The sequence below is a fragment of the Cornus florida genome, unplaced genomic scaffold (assembly GCF_030987335.1).
Source record: "Cornus florida cultivar Cherokee Brave unplaced genomic scaffold, ASM3098733v1 CherokeeBrave_3.0.0_Hap2_Chr05, whole genome shotgun sequence".
In the NCBI taxonomy this organism is placed as follows: Eukaryota; Viridiplantae; Streptophyta; class Magnoliopsida; order Cornales; family Cornaceae; genus Cornus; species Cornus florida.
Window position 1 is genome coordinate 49091475 of NW_026775575.1, and position 14734 is coordinate 49106208.

General features: G+C 34.7%; 1 protein-coding gene across 2 annotated transcripts; it reads left to right on the top strand.

The window, feature by feature from the left end:
* The first annotated feature begins 4750 nt into the window (after nucleotides 1-4750).
* On the top strand, nucleotides 4751-14391 carry LOC132306419 (prohibitin-1, mitochondrial). 2 transcript variants are annotated; one of them, XM_059803803.1, is made up of 6 exons: nucleotides 4751-4881; nucleotides 6709-6896; nucleotides 8936-9052; nucleotides 12042-12212; nucleotides 12971-13183; nucleotides 13782-14391. In XM_059803803.1, the coding sequence occupies exons 2-6, from the start codon at nucleotides 6720-6722 to the stop codon at nucleotides 13974-13976; spliced, it is 873 nt and encodes a 290-aa protein (XP_059659786.1). In that variant the 5' UTR covers nucleotides 4751-4881; nucleotides 6709-6719; the 3' UTR covers nucleotides 13977-14391. The 2 variants fall into 2 exon arrangements, with proteins under 2 accessions (XP_059659786.1, XP_059659787.1); XM_059803804.1 differs by lacking the exon at nucleotides 4751-4881 and adding an exon at nucleotides 6338-6411.
* The last annotated feature ends 343 nt before the right edge of the window (nucleotides 14392-14734 follow it).

Genomic DNA, 14734 nt, shown 5'->3' on the forward strand with positions numbered 1-14734 from the left:
ACTTCATTAAGGGGGGAGTCGGCTCCAACTTTCTGGAGGCGGCTTCAACCCCTTTTCTTGAGGTTTTGCGTGGTTCTGGGTCCGGTTTGGCATGTAGGGAAGTATCTGGGTTATTTCAGTTGCTGTGAATGGTTTAGATAACTGTTCCAGAGTTGTAAAAACTGTGTAGAAGCATGTTAATGTTATTGTGTTAAAACAGGAAATAACTTAAGGATTAAACAAGGAAACTGTATATGAAAGGTTAGTTGATTAACCGTAGAACTGCTTATTGTTTTGAGCAAGTTTGGTTTCTTATCATGATTTTAAACTGTTATTCATGTTGCAACTGTTTAATAAGCATATAGTTATTTATTCTGGAAAATGAGTATGCTTAAGTGGAGATTAATTGATATTCTAAATATACAGTATACTGCATCAATTATGATACTGTCTGGAGAAGTTAATATGTGATCTTATTTCATTTATACTAAAGACTGAAATAGGACTTCTAAATGTTATACTGTATTCATTAATTGGTTGTATATATGTTAGACTATATTTATGCTAAATCTGGAAAATCGTTGATAAGTATTTATTTCTGTTTTGTCAACCTTGTTAACTGGAGGATGGTATGTACTGGTATGAGACGGTGACATACTAGGTATGGACTAGTTCAGACACTAAGTCCTACCTAATTGGGATTAAGGTACGGATTAACCATATAGGTTAAGTCTATCACCTACTTGTGTCATGTCAAAAAAATAGTTGAATGACTTAATATGGTTTCGGGATGGATGATTATACATATACTAGACCACTACACAGATGGATGGTATTTTGTATTAGGAGGAGTACGGACTTTATATATTTATTATATGGTACCATGGTATGAGCTTGAGTCTCAGGGCCATGGTTAGGGCGCGTATATCGCCTAGGATAGATAATTGGACATGGGTGTTGTTCCCTGGTAGGTCTAGGTACACATGACCACATTATTGTGCGATTTGCATGGTATCTCTACTCAGGCTGAGACAGACCTATTGGACTAGTGAGCGTCCTATAGTATGTACTATATATATACTTATGGACTACTCTAGATATTGTTGAGTCTTCCTAGGATGTATCTGCGTATCGGATTACTGTTTGGATTGTAGTAGAATAGGACTTACATGTGGGTCTGACCCACTCTCTTATTTTTTAGGTGTTCGTTAGTTCCAGGCTTAGAGCTTGGACGTGCAGAGCAGATACAGATATTCATTCCTTCGACTATGTAGGAATCTTTGCTATGTTTACCTTTAGCTTTTTTTTCAGATGTTTTAGTTTTGGGATTTTAAAAAGGGTTCCACTAAAAGGATTCCCGAGTTGTAACCTATGGAGTTTTGGAGTTTGATTTTAGCAGATTTCAATAATTATTTTTTAAGGATTTCAATTAGCATTCTTCCAGCTTATTATTATTTTTATTTATTTCATCTTGTATTCTGTGTTCGGTTACATATTAATTGTTTGATATCCCTCGGGTTTGGGCCTGGCCTGATCAACCCGTGTCTCGGATCCGAGGGGTATCACAGACTCCAAACCTCCAGATTCTTGTTCGCCTTATCCAAAGAACCTCCCACTAGCATGGCAGAGTTGTTGATCAGAGCGCAGAAACATATGAACGCTGAAGACGCCATAAATGCACGGAAAGGAAAGGAAAGAGAGGACAAGAAGAGGTCAGCACCTCTCACCAGGGAAGAAAAAGATACCAGTTATAAGAGATCATTCTTCAGCTAAAGCGATAGGACATATAGTGAGGAGAACTCAGATAAGTATACCGACTAACAGTTGTCTCACAGCTAGAATTAGCCTTATCAAGTCATTCAAAATAAAGACTGAGGGCATCTCAGTTCATCATTTCACATATTATTTTATTTTCCAATAAAGTCACCATCTCCAATGAGATTGATAACCCTCAATTTCTACGCAATAAAATATTATGTTTTCAGTTACCTACCTATGTGGTAATATCAAGCTCAAAATAATCTATTTAACCCCTTAAAGGGACCAAGGGGCGGCAACACATTCTTCCCTTATTAAAGGGACAAGAAGCCGACTACTCATTCTACACAGAAGGGTGAGATAATTAAAACTTTCTTCATTTACTAGAGAGACGAGACAACTACCTCCCGTATTACAAAGGATGATAATGAGTGTCCTATATTAAAAGGATCCTGGTTAAATGAATCCCGTAATCAATATCCCCATATTATAAGGGATAGTAAATAAATGTTCTGTATTAAAAGGACTCGGACTGAATGAATCCCGTAATCAATATCCCCGTACTATAAGGGATAGTAAATAAATGTCCTGTATTAAAAGGATTTGGGCTGAATGAATCCCGTAATCATATTCCCGTACTATAAGGGATTATAATGAGTGTCATGTATTAAAAGGATCTGGACTGAATGAATCTCGTAATCAATATTCCCGTACTATAAGGGATAGTAAATAATTGTTCTGTATTAAAAGGATCCGGGCTAAATGAATCCTATAATCAATATCCCCTTATTATAAGGGATAGTAAATCCCTAACTAAAGGGACGAGTTGAGTAAAACTCGTAAAATGTAATTACCTTATTAAAAGAGTGATGACTTGAGTAAAACTCGTACAATTTAATTCCTTACCAATGGAAGATTACCCAAGGGTACAAAAAATAAGTACCCAAGGGAAGAGTTCCCGAGGGTACCAAAAAAAAAAAACCTAACTGTTCAATGAACAGTACCCGCGGGCACTGTTCCCAAGGGAGCAGTACCGGGGGCAAAAAAAAAAAATTATTTTACATTGCCAAAGCTAGACGAGCAAGCTTGGAAATGGGGGGCAACTGATAGGGAAAAATAAACTTAACATATCTTTACCTAACAATAGAAGCAACTAAGTGTTGACCAGCAGCCAGATCTCTTCTACTTTCGAAGGATAATAATTCGTTATCAAGGATAACGATTTCCATTGGATAAGTTCCATGGGATAATGACAAATCTTATCAAGGATAAGATTTCTATGGGATAAGTTCTATGTGATAAGGATTATGATATTCCTTTATCAAGGGTAAGGGAAGTGACGATAAATAGGAAGACGACTCGGGAATAAGGTATGACGAAAAACCTATTATTAAATCATTGCCTTCTTTTTAGACCTCCGGTGACTAACTTGATCGTCGGAGAGCTCTTAGCAGGCATCACATCGGTGCCGTCAAGGTTCATCGATCTTCTCCTTTATTCCTTGCAGGAAAACGGTGTCATATCGGACCGCGTGAGTTTCACCCTCAACAGTTGTTAATGACTTTTTTTTTTTTTTTGGGCATAAATTGTAATAATTTTAGTATTATTTGGATAGAAGAATATCGTTAGAAAATTTGGATTTGACTGAAATTGGTGTTCACCGGATTTAATGAATGACTAAATAATGACCCAATCCATAATGTTGAGGGTAATTTGGTCCAAAAAATTGCCTCAAAAAATCATTACATAGTTTTAAGTTAAAATATCCCCTAGGGATTTTTTGTTAAAAATATTTATAAGAGTGTTTTTTTGTAAGTGAGTGATAGTCGATGGGTTTTTTTTTTTTTTTTTTTTGCAATTCACCCTTTTTTTTATATTTTTTTTAATATCTAATTTCTTCTCTCTCTTTTTTTTTTTTTTTTTTTTATTTTGTTTTTTCTTTTTCTCACTTACAAAAAATAAAATAAAAAACTCTTGACAAATTCGATTATTGAACCAAATATCCAATTGTCTTTAAACCATTATTCAATCGATTATATATTCACATCAGTAATTACATTTTTTTATTAAATTTGAATCGAATCAAGTCTCATCCTTTATAGGGATTAAAAGGCAAAGTGGCTTTCAAAACAATATTTGATTAACCAAGACAAGACTTGTGACAGGGATGATTTATGCGCATGTTAGGTAAGTCAATGAGATGTTAACAGAGAGCCGTAGGTACGTGAGATCTATCAATCATATTATAAATTTAATAATTAGACTAGTGGGTAATTAATTAATCATCTTAATTTAAAGCTTGGTGGTGGACGATGTAAACCGCGTCTAGTAAAAAATATCAACACATTGGCCAGGACTACTTACATCCCCTATAATCTATTCAATTATCAAGTGATGGTATAATATACCAAACGGCTAATGATTTAATTTTCTTATCTTCAAAGAAGAGGGAAGGGGTTCGAGTCTCGACGTGAACAAAAAAATATGTGTGGGCATAAATTATTAATTTTTTTTTGGTAATTATATATTAAATTATCACTAAGGATTATTTAGTTCAATTCAATTATTTTATTTTATTTTTTAAATTCCAAATTGAAACCAAAGCATTAAATCAAATGTGGACATATTTTTCATGTATGCGGTCAATGCCCAAAATACCTACACTATTGATGAATGTGGTCACGACTCACGCCCAAAATTCACCATACAATTTATTAATATTTTATGAGTTGCTCAATTTTGTTCCCTGCGTTCCAATTCTCACAATTAGTGACTCAGTTTTGTTATTTTCACAAACTCGTTCTTGTGACTTAGGTCAAGATTTTTCTTTATTACTAGCTGAATAAGACCCTCTGGCTCGAATGGTATAATCTTTTCAAGAGGTTGAGAGTTTGAGTGGAGGCCGTCTTGATTGGGCCAGAAGAACCAAGCCACTATCCAAAGACCCAATACATGACCGGCCTACCAGATCCATATCTTGCTTGACAAGTTAGTGTAGAATGTTCCTAAAATCGCCCAAAAAAATGAAAAATTCGATATGTCCTAAAACCCTAAATTCGCTAAACCCCTTCCCTCGCCTTTTGAACCTTATAAAGCCCTAAACCCCTCTCTCTCTCTCTCTCTCTCTCTCTCTGGTTCGATCTGGTAAGCATATCTTCATTTCTCTCTATTTCTCTCTCTCTCTACACGTTTATTACATATTTGTCTATATACTCTTTCTGATTTTCAGTTCTTAGCAAAATTGCATGCAATTTCTGGAGCGGCAGAGCACAGTTCGAATTTCTCCAACTATTTCTTTCTGAAATTTTGTTTTATGCTCTATATATATAGGTATATTTGTGGATCTGTTGTGTATGTTCCGAGGATCGTGTGTATTTTTGCATTTCACTCCGAACCTTGAGAAGCTACTAAAATTAGGTTTAGAGATATATTGCTATACTGAGGCCGAATAGGTTTTTTCAAGGTTTATATATAATATCACAGTTTTTGTCTAGATTCTTCTTCATGGTATAATATTGAAGGTCTGTCGATTTCGTTTACAGTTCAAGTTTGTGGAAATGGGGTTCTTATCTTGTTGTTTTTGTGATTTTCACATTTGAACCTAAATTTTGATGATATATCTGTTCATGGAATGCGGAAAGTAAGGGGAAAAAGCTATGCGCAGTTATAGGTAGAAATATCTGGTTTATTGGAAGTGGTCTTTGTTGCCACATTTTCATTCCTAATAGCCATTGGCTTCCTTGACAAGTGCGGTCCATTGGGCCACTGTTAAGAGGGAGGAAATGGCAAGGACACAACCTTGTTTGTTTAAGAGAAATTTTTGCTTTAATAAAAACAAATTTCTGACAGAAAAAAAAAAATAAAAAAGAAAAAGAAAATTAAATTTCTAAGTGTTTTCCCCATTCCTATGGGTTATGAGGCGGCGGTGGTGGTTAGGTTTTGTGACACTGGTCTTTGGTTGATGGGTTGACATTGGTAGAAGCATGTTGGTTTACTGGAGTTTGATTGTGCAAGTGATAGTGGTTATTCATGATAGGAGTAACACTGTGACAGGGAAGCTTATGTGTAGAATATATAGTTGTGCTTGCTTTTCTATATTTTCTATTGTCTCCTGCATACATTAATTTGTGTATTGGTGGTTGCTTTAGTTGTGAATGGAAAATCAATTGAACAAGATGCAATGAGATTAACTTAAACTTGGTTTGGGAATGTGATCACTTGATTTTAACATGCTTTAAAAATGTGGAGAACGATTGTGGTGTAGAACAGTTAAGTAGGGCGGTAATGGTGGTGGAGTGATGGTGAGAGAAAGAGAGTCGAAGTTAGAGTGCTTTCATACACACAACACATATACAAAGATCTTTTTCATTTATTTATTTATTTGTCTATTTGTGTATATATTTGATCTGTTTGTATACTGTATTTTATTCTAGTATGGAAAAATGAAAATGTGGACATTTCATATAGTCAATTCAGTGAATTCTTGACTGGACTAAAATTTGTTTTGTCTATTAGTTTTGGTGAACAATTTTTTTCCCATAAAATATTGGAAGACTTCACAATTTGAAAAATTCACATTCATTTTTGTTCTTACATCTAGGAGCAAGTTAGCATATGAATGGCGACTGTCCAAAATTGAATTTTGTCAGTTTTTCACTATCTGCAGACTTCCAGGTTACTGTGTATATGATATAAGCACTTGTAAACCTTTATTCAACATTTGGTATTGAAACTATGAAGATATTATGGGGAACAAAATAGTCTTTTCTATTAATGTTGATTATTTCCTTAAACATTGTCAATTTTGTTCATCATGTTCTCTCTCTGTAGCCTCCTTTTTTACCAATCCCTCATTTTCTTTTGTATATATTGCTGATGGTTTTTTTTCCCTTTCAACGCCCTTGAATTTTTTTGTGAATCTTTAAGTTTATTATCTTCATTCCAGTAAAGTTTGATTTTACCTGTTCTCAGCAATTTGGAACATGAATTTCAACAATTTTCGAGTTCCCAAGGTGCCAGGTGGTGGTGCTGTTCCTACTTTACTTAAGCTGGGTATTATTGGTGGGCTAGGTGTGTGGGGAGCTTCTAACAGTCTCTACAATGTTGAAGGAGGGCACCGAGCAATCGTTTTCAACCGTATTGTTGGTGTCAAAGACAAGGTTTATGTTTTGCCTTAACATCTTGTATTTTACATGAAAACTTGCACTCGTATTTCTTCACATTGTAGTTAGATCTAAATTTTTTCTCTTACATGTTTAAAAATATTCCAGATTTTCCATGTGTTCTCTTAGTTTTTGCAATTTAATGTGTTTGTGGCTTGTTATCTTTCTTAGAAGTTTCCTTTAAATTCCCTTTTGAACATCTTATATTTATTTTGAAATGATATGTCATCTAGTTTGTTTATTTAGTTGTCTCAACAGTACCTCTAGTTGATGACTTGACTTTTTAACTGAATACATGGGCAGAAAATTGTGGGAAATAATTTAATTTGACTAACATTTATTAATATTGATTAACACAAAAGAAATGCCGAGTGTATGTGTCTGTGATTTTCAGTTGAGTGTGAACATTTTTTTTCTTTATATTGCACTCAAATGTTCTCTTCAAGATTGTTCCATGTTCTCTCTTTTTTGGTGAGTGTGAATCTTAAGTTTCAATCATCATGATTGGGCTGTGCGTGCCTGTATTTCTAATGCAAGTTCAGTTTTTAAATATGTTGTACTTTTTGATACTTGCTTTGATCTCCACAAGATATGCGTTTTGGTTTCGATGCTTGATATGATTTTAGTATTTATTAATTGGTTAAGTATTTAGTTTTGAACTGCACAATAGTATATGTAGTAAAAGCTTGTTTGATGGTCTATTTTATGTAGTTTACATAATGTAGCAACTTTTACTTTCATGTATGCAAGATATTTTTTTTTTTCTTGACGTCAGCCTTATTACAAACTTGTAGACAGTTGCAATTCCAAAGTTGCATAGACAACGCAACAATGTTTTCTATAAGCATTGACGGAATAATATTAAAGCTGGTTACTGCTGGGCGTGTTGCTTCCTGTACAATAACTATCCTTTGGAACTAATATAAAGAACTAGTTGGTGTAATCTCTTTGTGTATCCTTTGGCTTGGAAATATTTAACCATGGTGCTCTAAATTAGTCACAACTCTTATATTTCCAGTTAAACAGATCTTGAAAATGGGTTGAATGGGTGAAGAACTAGAAAATTAGATGCACATCTCATCTCTTCCTGAATAGTTACTAGTAATGTAACCCGTTTTAGACTTGAGTAGTTATCATTTGATAAAATCCGCTTCGATACCAAATGTTTGCTAGTAAATAGAGTCCTGCACTGCATTTGGATTTCAACTGCTCTGTGGAATTGTCCTGACCTTTATATTTTTTTGAGAGGCAAGAGTAATTGACTTCAGTGAACAAGGTAATCGAGATTAGAAGAAGTTATCCCATTTACTTTTTGTTCTGCATCACATAACCATCTTAATGACTGGGTTGATTTGTTGTGGTTTTAGTAGATTACGAACCATGTAAATCACAAATAGACACTTAAGATATAACATTTTATGTTTTCAGCAACACTGTTTTTTAATAAATTAGGTGTCAAATATGATAGTTGCAAAGCTCTTGTACAAGTACGGTATGAAATAAACAAATGTTTTCTTTAGTGCCTGTATGATTTGCTCATTGAACAACTGGCAACTTTCTAAATTTTCTTTCCTGTATCATTGAATTATAGATTGTAATATACTCCCTCCGTCCCGCAAAGAGTGTCGCTTTTGGGGAATACAACTTTTTAAGAGTATTATTTTTTATGGTTTTTTTTATAGTAGTATGAAATGAATTTCCTAATATGCCCTTGTAGCAATTTATGAATACAGTACAAAATAGTTTGTCTTGACCCAACCAAGTGACCTTTCAAATTTGAATTGTGGGGTCCACAATAGCTTGTTTTAGAAGTTTTAATTACTTTTATAATTTCAAGACAAAGGGTATATTAGGAATATTTAAAAAATAGTGTATTGGATTTTGAAATATGACACTTATTTTGGGACAGCCAAAAAAGGAAAGTAGGACACTTATTTTGGGACGGAGGGAGTATGATTCATTGATTCTTCTTGATTTCTATGTTTTTACATTGTCATCTATAATTAATACCATGTTCTTACACTTGGATCATGCAGGTTTATCCTGAAGGGACTCACCTGATGTTTCCATGGTTTGAAAGGCCAGTAATTTATGATGTTCGTGCACGCCCCCAGATGGTTGAGAGTACTTCAGGGAGCCGTGATCTCCAGATGGTATATTCCTTTGCCTCCCTTGCCCCCGCCACACCCCCCCACAAAACACCCACCCACCCTCCCTTTTTTGTTGTTTTGATCGTGTTCAGTTTTTGCACATGAATTTGTTGCTGCAAATGTTGAACTCACATTGGAACAGTTTATTTGTTTCATTTTTTAAAAGCATCTTACTCATGAGGGGAATCTTTTTTTTTTTTTTTTTCTTCTCCCAATTTTGTATATATTTTTATTTTTAGAACTTAGAACTATCATATTTCTTACAGCTGTTTGGAAATGATGAAATTCTACATCAGATTTTCTTATTGTGATTTGATGTTGTGATGCCTCTGGTGCCGCCTCTTGGAAGTACCTTTTTCTTTGCATCCTATGGCATTCTTTATCAATTACTCATCCTTATAATACCATCCTCATTTCTTTAGTTGCACTAACTTAGAGAGGACTTCTTTTCTGAAAGGAGGGTTCTATATTTTATATTATTAGTAACGTTGCCTTTCTCTCTTGTTAGTTTTTGATTGTTTAGATGTTACTATGAACATGTTTGTATTGCTATTTTGTTCTCTTTGGTTGTTAGTCCTTGTATCTGCATGATAGTTTTCTGGGTTGCAGTAACTTCTTCTACTCCATTTTTGTTGGCTATTCTTCTCTCCGTATACTTCCCCCTTTCCTCATCATCCTCTCGCTCTCTCTCTCTTTTGTTTTATATATATATATTTTCCTGTTTTTGGTCGGTGGTTTGGTAGGGGGAACAATTTCCAATTTGTTACTCACTTGCAAGGAGGATCTAAGGCCATCTTTTTGTATAATGCCTCTTTTGTCTCAAATTATGGCCCAGTATTTTGGGGGATTGCTATGCTTCTTTCTATTTGGGAGCTTGTGAAGGGGTAGGCTAGGAAATATTGAAACCCTAAAAGACAGAGATAATGGTTATCTTCTCTTTTCTTACCTCTTTTGTTGTTTTGTGAAGAGAGAAATTCTAGAAGCAGAAAATCGGGATCAAGCAACTTTAGTCCATTATGATTGGGTCATAATTGAGTCACTTTTTTAGTTCCAGTGCAAGTATGAAGGGGAACTTCATGGCCTTACTTGTGTGAGTAGGTCGTGGTATATAGTCTTTTGAGGCTTATTATTGGAACATTGTACACCTTGGACTGAATTGAAAAAGAGAATTCATGTAGCCTACTCCATTCATTTTTGACAAAGATAAGGATGATGATAGTGATGATTGTGCACCTTGGACTTTAGTTTTCTTCTATTACATATGTTTAAACAAAAAGTGTTAAATCAAAGCCTTAGTTAAGAGTTGAATTGGGAAGCACTAACTTGTCCTGCAATATGTAAAGGTCTTTCCAGCGATAGTGGCTTTCTTGAATAAGAATTCCAGTTGATAAGCACCTTTAAAATGTGTTGCTTGGGGAAATTTTTAGAGAGAAAAAAAAAACTTAGTTGACAATTGCACCGAGAATCGGTGTTTATCACTGCATCATAGAGAAGAGGACAGAGTAATTTCAGATGATAAGCAGTTTTAAAACGTGTTCGTTGACAATGGCACCAAGAAGCTGTGTTTAGCACTGCATCGTAGAAAAGTGGACATAGTACACTACAATTTTCAAGTTATGACCCTCCTTTAATAGAATATATATGTGCTGTTGTATTTCTGGCACATTTATAGTTTCGTTGAGTAATTTTTCATGCTTAGATTGTTTATTCTGACTTTGTTTCCAGTTCCAATTTCGTAGCCGTAATGGTTTCAAGAATGCATACAGTCGGTTATAAAGGATTTTGAAACCTTTTATTTTCTTTAAAAAGTTCCTCAAAACTCTTGACAGTTTCGTATAATCAAGTTATTGAACAAAACGTTCAAGGAAATTTGGGGGAAGTTTAAAGGTTTGAGGAGTTTGAACCTATCCAATTCCTTTTCCTTTATTTATATTGATAGTGAAATATTAGATTCTTTTTTATTGTCTCCAAGAAAATAAAGAATGAATGGAGTGAGCGAGAGGGGTACCGTCTTTCTTATGAGTGATGATGTTGACTTGGGAAAGTTGATTGTTGGGAACAAGGAGGGGTGCAGATGATGGTGATGATGTTGTAAGACAACACGTGCTGGTGGTTTTGACAACAGCAAAATGTGACTTAGAACTTTTTATTCAAGAGTCGGGTGATATAGGACAGTAGGGTTAGGGATGTAATAGCATAGTGTTATATAGCTTTTGAGCCAGTATTTCATTATTGTACGAAACGGTAGCTTCATGTAACGGGATTTATATGGATGATAAGCGTAAAATACGCGTATGAATTTTTTTTAAAGCACGTATGCATATTTTAAAAGTACACGTATGAATTTTTAACATAAAATACACGTATGAATTTTTTTTAAAGTACGTATCAGCACTTCAGAACCATGATCCTCGCGGGTGAAAAACCTGCACCATACTTTATTGTAGCATCTTTTGGGCACTCTTATTTTCTAAGATATCTGCGCTATACATGTGACAGTCATGATTGATCCAATGTTTTTCATTCAATTTTTTGACATTTTATGAAATATGAAATTTCTATACTTCTTTAATAGCACTTTATTTTGGCCGACATCAAACCATCGAAGGGGTCTCTTGTAAAATATCAATTGTCCTCCCAGAACTATGTCATGGAAAAAAGTAAGTTCTTTGATGTTCTTCATGTCCCTTGTGGCATTATCTCTTTGGAGTTTTATAGCTATATGTAGCCTGCTTAAGTGCTTCTACTACTGATTAAGATCCATATTCCAGAAATATGAATATTTATGGTAGTGTCAGTTGTATAACAAATTTCTTGTAATGGCTGATTAATAACCACATTCCAGAAGTGTGTATATTTGTTTTGGTAGTTTCATTTGTATAAAAGAAATTCTTGTGGTTTTCTAAACAATCTTGTAGTTCAAATGTTTCTTAAGTGTAATCTTTGGTTATTTTTTTATTCATACTTTCTGATCTTTGGTTTTGCTGCACAGGTGAAGATAGGTCTTCGAGTTCTAACTCGTCCTGTGCCGGACCAGTTGCCTACAGTTTATCGTACTTTGGGTGAGAACTACAATGAAAGAGTTTTGCCTTCAATTATTCATGAAACTTTGAAAGCTGTGGTTGCACAATATAATGCCAGCCAACTTATTACTCAGAGAGAGGTAGGCAGCTGCACTGTTACTATATGACAATTTGCATTACCAATTTTAAATTTTGAGCTTTGCTTGTGATTGAGATTCGTGTTGCAAGGTTGTTGAGACTTGCAATGTCTTGTCATTTGTTGACAGTTAAGTTCATGGAAGAGTTTGGGCCTGTTTGGTTAATTATCTAAAAACAGTTTTCAGAGAACTCCAAAATATAGAATACTGGCATTTTTTTACCTGAATTTCCGGAGAGAGATTTCAGCAACCAAACGAACTTTTGAACTTTTTACTGATTTCCAATTTTTGGATACCAGAAAGCTGTTCTTTGGAAAGTGATTCAAGTAATTCCTTTATTATTTGATAATTTGCTGCAAAGATTATAGGATTAATAGCGAACACTGCCTTCCCCCTTCTTTTCCTCCAATTATTACCCAAGTTGGAAATAACCCCCTACAGTTTCACTTAACCCCCTGGACTATAATGGGTGAAAGACTTTTGCTCTGCCGTTAAGAACGCTGTATATTGACTTTTTTTACCCCTTTAGAAGGGCAGTTAGCAAAAAATTGGATATTTCAGGGTTTCCAAGTAAAATGGAAGTTTACTTGGGGTGGGGGGGTTTACATACAAATTAGGTAATATTTGGATGGATTTTTCTGCAATAAACCCAACATTATATTCCTTCCTGTATTTTGGCTTCTTGGTATTTAATGTGTGTACAATGGTAGGGAAATTTCTTGTTTATTTTGAGTATTCAGGAACTTATTTGTTATTTTTAGGCTGTTAGCCGAGAAATACGGAAGATATTGACAGAGAGGGCAGCCAATTTCAACATTGCACTTGATGATGTGTCCATCACAAGCCTAACATTTGGAAGGGAGTTTACAGCTGCAATTGAAGCCAAACAGGTGGCTGCGCAAGAAGCCGAGAGGGCCAAATTTGTTGTGGAAAAAGCAGAACAAGACAAGAGAAGTGCTATTATCCGTGCTCAGGTGAGTAAAAGATACTGAATCTCATACTTTTAGACTGTGATATATACTTGAATGAAAGTTGTTGCCAAAAGGTGGTTTTGAACTTAAAGTGTTCATCAGCTGTGATGGGAAGGATTTTTTCCCGAGTGTGGTCTGAGATTTTAATGCCACTTACTATCATAATAAGAACCTTTCTTTCTTACTCTATAAAAGATTTTTACTTCAACCCCCCCTCTCTCTCTTCTTTAAGGGTGGGGCTGTTTTTGGGGCAGAGGACGGGAAAATAAATTACTGAATGGAGTTTCTCTCTCTATTTTATTTAAACCATATTTTGATGATTTTTTTGGATGAACCGAGAGGAACTTGAACCATATTTAATTTGGTGGTTGCAATTTTTCCAAGTCTTTGCAACCTTACCTTTTTTGTTTGCTGCTTAATTGCATTCAAGTATTGAGTTTGTTTCCCCTTGACCAAAGCAAATGCATATCTCGGAACATCTTTTCACGTGGAATCGAACATTTTGTTTGTTTTATATTTATTTATTTATATACTTAAAAGACGTTCAAATGTTGAGCGGTTTTTCCCCCCATTAACACACATCCTACTCTGTGGTTACCAGGGAGAGGCAAAGAGTGCCCAGCTGATCGGACAAGCTATTGCCAACAATCCGGCGTTTATCACACTGAGGAAAATTGAAGCAGCTAGAGAAATTTCGCACACAATGTCGAATGCAGCCAACAAGGTTCTCTTGAATTCCGACAATCTGTTACTGAACCTTCAGGAAATGGAATTGGACAGCACAGGTAAGAAATAAATAAGCAAATCAAGTTTTAGACACTTCTCCCCCTCTACTTTTGTTTCGAATTGTTCAGTAGCGGGAAAATATTACATGTAATTGGCATGGAGGACATGTTAAATTATTCTGTTTGTTTTTGGATTCTCTGGATGGAAGGAAAATTTGATAAATGCTGAGAAACTATGTAAATGGGGGAGAGCTGAATCTCTTTTGGAAACTCTTGAGACCTGGGAGTTGTTTGATGACACTGAAAGTCAAGTGTTGAAACTTTTAGAATCTGAATTTAAGTGTTGAAGTTTATGTGGTAAATTAAAAATTACTATGTTTTTTAGATGTCTTTTTGAATTTAAAGTGTTTAGCATTCAGTGACAAGTGAAGTCACTAGCATTTGAAATTTTATCTGATTTTAAGTGGAGCTTATCTTTTTAAGTGATGTTGAAATTGTGATATCGAACACACACTTACTTTTGATAAGCACTTGATTCATTCAGAATTATGTGGTGAATTGGATTATAAAACACCACCTAATTGAGATCCAGAATCAGTTTGATATATTTTTGTGCAATTTTTGGCTGTTTTATGATTTGAACCTGAATTAAAGGTTCATTATTTCATGATTAGCAGGCTCTTAAAGATGTCTAAAATAGTAATTTCATGTTGTTACATTTGTAGAGATTCAAAGGGCGAATCTCTTTGCATGCTAAAATTGGGAGAGAAACTCGTGTAATTTCATTTTATATGGTGCAGAAAAATATTTATGTTACATGTGCATCGTG